General features: G+C 37.2%; 1 protein-coding gene and 1 long non-coding RNA gene across 2 annotated transcripts; both read right to left on the reverse strand.

The window, feature by feature from the left end:
- Positions 1-3016: 3016 nt before the first annotated feature.
- On the reverse strand, positions 3017-4719 carry LOC111484341. The gene is made up of 3 exons (XR_002718485.1): positions 4639-4719; positions 3909-4360; positions 3017-3668 (listed from the first exon to the last, which is right to left on the reverse strand). It is a non-coding gene; the product is annotated as an uncharacterized LOC111484341 (long non-coding RNA).
- A 911-nt stretch (positions 4720-5630) lies between these two features.
- Positions 5631-6996, reverse strand: LOC111484270 (inositol-tetrakisphosphate 1-kinase 1-like). The gene has a single exon (XM_023130802.1). The coding sequence runs from the start codon at positions 6839-6841 to the stop codon at positions 5855-5857; it is 987 nt and encodes a 328-aa protein (XP_022986570.1). The 5' UTR covers positions 6842-6996; the 3' UTR covers positions 5631-5854.
- Positions 6997-7091: the final 95 nt, after the last annotated feature.

The raw sequence follows: 7091 nt of genomic DNA on the forward strand, positions 1-7091 counted from the left end.
ACTTTGTACAGAAATCCATGTATGATTCTTATATAAATAAGTCGAGATCGAGACAGCATGGATTTGATGCTTCACCTCCTTTACTACTCGATTATCTAATTAATTAAGCTACTATTGGACAATTAAAATCATAATCAAAGTTTAAAACTAAGAAAAATTAATTAAAGTCTTAATGTTTCTAGAAGGAGAAAGAAAATAAATATATTAAACAAATTCTTTACTTTATTTTAAGATATAATTGATTCATTTGACTTATGTGTGTGGATATTAATACATTTTGTGTTCAAACTAGCAAAATTTCAAAGGGAAAAAAAGTCCATTTGTATAGCATTTTTTTAATTGTATAATAACGCGAAAGTTTCTTAAATTATTCAATTTAAACTCTCGTGATTCAGTCGGGTTGGGTTATCGAATAGTTCTTTTCTAAAATTATTTAAAAGATTCTACTTATCCACCGTGCATGTTACATTAATAATTAAAATCTCATAAAATTTAAATATCAAACATTTATAAGTCACAGTGGATTGGGTTATAACCCTATTTTTGGGTTGATCGTATTAATCGAGTTGACTCGAAAAAAATGTCAATTCTAATTGTTTTGTTCCAGGGCAGTTCGTCCTATTCAGATATTCACGACCAAGAAACACTGGATTCTCTTTCGAGTAAGCCTTGAAAGGAGAAGGAAGGCTGTAACCTTCATTAGCAGATTCATTTTCTGTGGTTTCCCTGGTCAAACTAGAAGTTACCAAGGAACCATGCATAGCACTGAATAGGGAGCCGCCGAATACACCAGCTACACCTAACATGTGGTAAATTCACCCGACTCGATAGTTCCCCATTTTTGGAACGTCCAGTGTAAAAGTCACTAAATGGGTAAGTCGTCAATCCCTAAAACAGACAACTCACAAACGGAACCAAATTTTTTATCTGTAAAAAAAAAAATTAACTCAACTCCATATTTAAATTAAGTGTAGATAAATAGAAAGAGAAAGTGTGCCAAATGGGTATTAAAAAAATTGTATATGACATTAGTTATTGTTATCAAAGCTTCACTTTCGGCTTCCATTATTTTAATAAGAACAAAATGGCTATCCAATTGAAGTGTAGGAGCCCCTAAATAACATAACTTAATTTGACCCATTTAATCAAATGCTATTTTATAATAATGTCGTTCATTAGTTGTTGCGACTTAGAAAAAAAGACTCGCCTTCTAGAACAAGACCATCTAACGTGTTGGACTTTCGAATAGGTGCAAACCCGTGTTCGAATTTCCCTTCCGTACCACATAAATTGAAAAAAAAACTACGACGCGACGATGAAATGAAAGTTTCTCCGTACTACTTTAATTCATTGTCAACTCTATATCAGAATGAGTAAATAAACCCATTAAAAAGAGCGTTTTTGGGGTTTCGTGTTCGAATGGTCTGTTTCTTTCTGCGTAGATTTCGTCTGTTTTGAGGACGTTCAAAATAAAGTAATTGTGGATATAATAGACGTTTGATTAACCATAATAATGATGTAATTTCATTTGACAAAAAAGTCAAGAGTCGTTGTTAACTATTAGGTAAGACTATTTGGGTCCTTTGATTAATATTATTATTGATCCAACAGCAAATTTGTCTATTAAGGTAAGTGAGATCTTTTTAGGTAACTTCTTTGCTTCTCTGTCTCTAGAACATCGAAAGGGAATCTTTGTACGGAAGTTTCTTTTCAAATCTAAATGTATATCGATTATTTTGTAGGCTAAGACAATGATCTAATTTTATATCTTCGAGTTGAAAGTTAATTCCTTTTGGGCTTTCTCGGGTTTCACTTTTAGACTTCCTTTCAAGGTTCTTAAAACATGTCTACTAAAGAGCGGTTTGCACACCCTTATACAGGATGTTTTGTTTACCTCTCCAACAGATGTGGGATCTCCCAATTCATCCTTCTTTGGAGCTCAACGTCCCTATTGGCGCTCGTTCCTCTCTATCCAATCGATATGAGATCTCACAATTCATCCCCCTTTGGAGCCCAGCGTCCTCGCTGGAAAACCTCCAATGTCCACCCCCTTCGAGGCTCAACGTCCTCATTAGCACACCATCTTGTGTCTGCCTCTGATACATTTGTAACAGCCCAATCCCAAGTCCACCACTATCATATATGTCCTCTTTGGGCTTTCCCTTTCACGCTTTCCTCAATGTTTTTAAAACACTCTATTAGGGAGAGGCTTTCGTACCTTTAAAAAGAATGTTTTGTTCTCTCTCCAACCAATGTTCTTTAAAACTCCATTCATTTAATCAGGAAAGAAAATAAGTTACTCATTTTATTCTGAAGTAATGTAAGATGCTCTGACATCCTAAGATGCCTTCAAAGGTCTTAAAAGATTCTCAGTTTGAAGACGTTTTTTTTTAATGTTTTGGTCTTCACTTTTTTTTCAAAGGTACAAGTTTTAAAGTAACTAACTAAATATTCTCGGTTTAATGTTTTGGTCTTCACGTTATGCTAAAACTCAAACACATTTTGCCCAACATCGAAAGATTTCATCACATGATTAAGCCAAAAAGACTCGTTTTTTCTTATTCATTTATATATTACTAAATTTGGTGAACATCTTGAGGCATCTTTCTAAACAAATGACAAGCTCTTAGACATTTTTGGTATGGTATTTTTCTATTTGGGCATAATTTTAAACAGTTCGCGATATCATGTTTGAATGATGTGATATATTGATTGATTGACAAGCATATTAAGCTTGTTTATCAAAAGGACTTCATGAATTTAATGAGTAGGTATCTTGTTGACCTTTAAATATAACTAACCCACCAACTTTGCCATTTTGTTTTGGTTGTAATGTATGATGTTGGTATCAATGTAAGCCATTCTTCGTGTTTAATTTATACAAGGACTACGTGTCTGACGTTTGCTACTTAAGAAAGACATAATATGGTATTTTTTATATGTGAATAAAATTTTTTGTTTTCGTTTGTAGTTGCATCTGTACTTTTTCGATTGGAAGTGTGACCAAATTGATAGGAAAGAATAATATTATCATCGTACTGAAGATTTTCGTTTTGAGTAAAATGAAAAAAATAAAATCGTGGTAATTTATGTTCGAAATGAACAATATCATATCATAAAAATTATGAAAAAGAAGGATTATAATCATTTCTGAAACCTAGCAAAATCAATAAAATCAATTCTTTGCTAGCTCAAAAGAGGTGGTGAGTCTCGTCGATAGAGTTAGGTGGAGCTTTTGTATCGCTTATCACTTCATCGTTCGTCTAGCTCGAAAGAGGGCTGTGTCTCATCCCTATCACATTATCACTTCATCGTTCGTCTGGTTCATATGGGATGCGCCTATTCTCTGTAACATTGTCACTTCATCGTTTGGTTCATATGAGACATGTTTCTTATCGTTGGCATCGTCACTTCATCGTTCAGTTCATATGTGACACATCTCTCTTCTTTAACATTGTAACTTTATCGTTCGGCTCATATGAATGGTTCCGACACGGCAAAAGTCAACCTTAATTTCCTATGAAACATGTTTTTTTTTTCTTCTTTTTTACTGCAGTATTCACCCTTCCAAAATTCATCCAAACTCACCAATAGACTTCCCTCCAACTTTTCCATAATTCCCCAAAACTGTGTCGCGTTCTACAGTGCTACTCTCTACCATATATGAACTGCTCCAACCAAAAGAACAGTTTTTTACACATAAAAAGAAAAAACAGCATCAGTTTCCCTAGATTTGGAAATCACAGCATCAACTAGAAGTAATCAATGAAATAATAAAGATCATAAAACTCTAAGTTAAGCAGAGATTTCAAGTATTTTTCCACAACCAAACAATCATGCAGTCATTTCTGGAAATTTAATGTTCTTGTACGTATGAAAATAAGGTAAAGGGAATTTGTCAAACTTACATTGAGCGGTATCTGATCTCATTGCTACCTCGTTCTCTCCTTGCTGATCTGCCATCAGGATTGGAAACCATGCAAGTATATGCTTTATTTTTATCAGTCGTTTTGATTTTGTTAGCTATCTTTTCTTGTAAATGATTTCTTTCTGCTAGAATGGCAAGATGATGATGGGTACTAATCTGCCTGTTTCTTGTATATTTACTTCAACAATGTATAAATATGAAGTGATGAAGATACAGTGTGTGCTTGATCATTTCATTAATGGAAGACAAGAAATAAACAAAACTGAGGGCAAAAATGTAATCGCGCAAACAAAGATGAACAGTTATTTCTCTTATTTGATTTAGATGCACTCCAAGAGAGAGATTTCCGGTGTCCACATTAGTTGGAGAGGAGAACGAATCGTTCTTTATAAAAGTGTTGAAATCTAACCTTAGCAAACGCGTTCTAAAAACCTTTGAGAGAAAGCTCGAAAGGGAAAGCCTAAAGAAGACAATATCTACTAGTAGTGGTGGGTTTGGGCTATCACAAATGATATCAAAGCCAGACAACGGGCGATATGCTAGCGAGGAGGTCGAGTCCCAAAGGGGGATGGACACAAGGCAGTATGTCAGCAAGGACATTGGGCCTCGAAGGAGAGTAGATTGTGAGATCCAACATCGGTTTGAGAGGTGGAGAACAAATCATTCTTTATAAGGATGTGGAAACCTCTCCCACGACGCGTTTTAAAAACCTTGAGGGAAAACCCGAAAGAAAAAGCCCAAAGTGGACAATATCTGCTAGCGGTGGGCTTGGGCTGTTACAAATGGTATCAAAGTCAGACATCAAGCGATGTATTAGCGAGGAGGCTGAACCCCGAAAGGGGGTAGACACGAGACGGTGTGCCAGCAAGGATGCTGAGCCTCGAAGAGGGTGGATTGGGGAGTCCTACATCGATTGGAGAAGGGAACGAGTGCCAGCGAAGACACTGGGCCTTAAAGGGGTGTGGATTGTGAGAACCTGCATCAGATGGGGAGGAAAACCCGAAAGAAAAAGCTCAAAGCGAACAATATCTGCTAGCACCCGCTTGGATTTAATAGTATGATCTGAAAGAGAAACTCCCAGATCAAGGGTATGTTCTCGGGTGGCCTAAAATGCTTTGTTCTCTCAATATCATCATCGTTTGGGAGCAAGATACAAGTGCTTTTTGCAGTTAAGGTGCTTTGTGGGAAGTATATGTAAGCTGCTTGGGCTGGAAAGCACTTCCAAATGATCTTGATTTGTCACTAAACACAATGCTTATATAACAAAAATACTCATTCTAGAAACACCCCAAGCACACCCTCAACCTTTCAACTTGGAACTTCTAAAGCAAGAAAAGATGTGAACAAAACCAAGGAAAAAAACAAGTTCCTATAATGGTACAGCCATAGATTACAGTTACATGATTCACAAGAACAATTCAGAGCTAACACATTAATGAAGTATATCTATTATGAGCAAAAATCCCTTTCAGAACTTTAAATGGAAATTGCAGTTCAAGTCAGTTCCTAATTTACACAATAAAACTTACTCAAAAGGGAACAGAGGAATTACCTCACCACGCAAATGCAAAACAAGTTCATATTCATTCGAGTAAAAACCAACAAGCCCAGTCGAAAACCACGAAAAACAGCTTCCACCACATTACGATACGCACAACGGATCATCACAGCAAAATTCAAACAATGAACACGAACATGAAAAGATATTAAAGGAACAAAGTCAAATCAAGTTCATATTCATTAGTGTTTGCAGGCATCCTAAGATATAAACCAATACAAAAGATCCATAATCAAACACCACGTATAGCCTACCAGTTACCTTAATAGCTTCATATTTATAACTTGTATTACATCCTTTAAAAGGCTCTACAACAGAGTCATACCAATTATTTTGTAACATCCCAGCTGATTGATAGCCTCTCACTTTCAACAGAACACTACCTCGTTTTCATTTACATAGGAAGAACTAAAGGCTCCACCACCACCACTCCGTTTATGAACAACATCCAACAAAAATTTGGTCAAGAAAGGCTCATAGTTAGGCATTTTGGCATACCCAGGTAAGTAATTAATATCAATCACAAGGTACCTATTCAGATCATTACTATCCCTAATCAGATCAAAGTTAAAAAGCCTAAGCCCTGTTGCTTCCCTTAACCCAGCAGCCACATGCATCACAAAATCCAAAGATGGCATTTCAACATTACCCTCGTTGTTGTCCACTGGAGTCCCTGAATTCGAAATCTTTGAAAAGCTCGAAACAGCCTCCAATTTTTCGAGATCCTCCGGCGAAATATCCGGCAGCGATTTCCTCGTTACGCAAACCACGCACTCCCCCACTACATAAACTTTGAACACAACACCGCCATGGTTGATAAATTCCTGCAACACAATCGGGGGGTTTAATCCCTTCAATCCGCTATCATTAGACACCAAACACAATTGATGAGACCTCTCAGAGCCATTGGACTCCAAGGGCTTAGCAATTACAGGGAATTTAAGCCCCAAATCGGTAAACGCGTGTAACCCATTTTTGACCAGGACATCCAAATCATTCACCACGACTTGCTTGGGAGTATCAATCCGCTCATTCCCTTCTGGGAGTTTCACCTGATTGACGACTTGGAGCATGGAATCGCGATTGAGGAGGCGGGAGATTAGCTCCGGTGGGTCGACGATGACAACATCAGGGAACTGGGAAGTGAAATCGCGGAGTTGTTGAATCCATGAGGGGTCGTAGAGCTTGTGGATGATGCAGTGGAAGGGAGATTGGTGAATGAGAGGGATAAGAGGGTCGATTCGAACAAGGTCGATGCCATGGAGTTTGGCGCAGTCGAGGAGGGAAGGGAGGATGAAGGAACGCTCCTTTTTGGGGGAAAAGGCGTAGCCGACTCGGAAGCGAGGGGAAGACATGGAGGGATGGATGAATGGGGAAAAGGGTATTGGGGAGATTGAGAAATGGAGGAGAAATTTAAGTGAAAGTGGGCGGAGAAGTGGAATTTTGGGTTGCAGAGGAGGCAGAGGGAAGACAAGCTTCTGGCGGTGGCAGTCTTAGCAGTGAAACCTAAGTGAGTAATTTATTACCGTTAAAATGGGTTATAATAGTTTTTTTTTTTTTTTTTTTTTTTTTTTTTTTTTTTTTTTTTTTTTTTTTTTTTTTTTT

This window comes from Cucurbita maxima, unplaced genomic scaffold, assembly GCF_002738345.1.
Source record: "Cucurbita maxima cultivar Rimu unplaced genomic scaffold, Cmax_1.0 Cma_Scf00009, whole genome shotgun sequence".
Taxonomy (NCBI): Eukaryota; Viridiplantae; Streptophyta; class Magnoliopsida; order Cucurbitales; family Cucurbitaceae; genus Cucurbita; species Cucurbita maxima.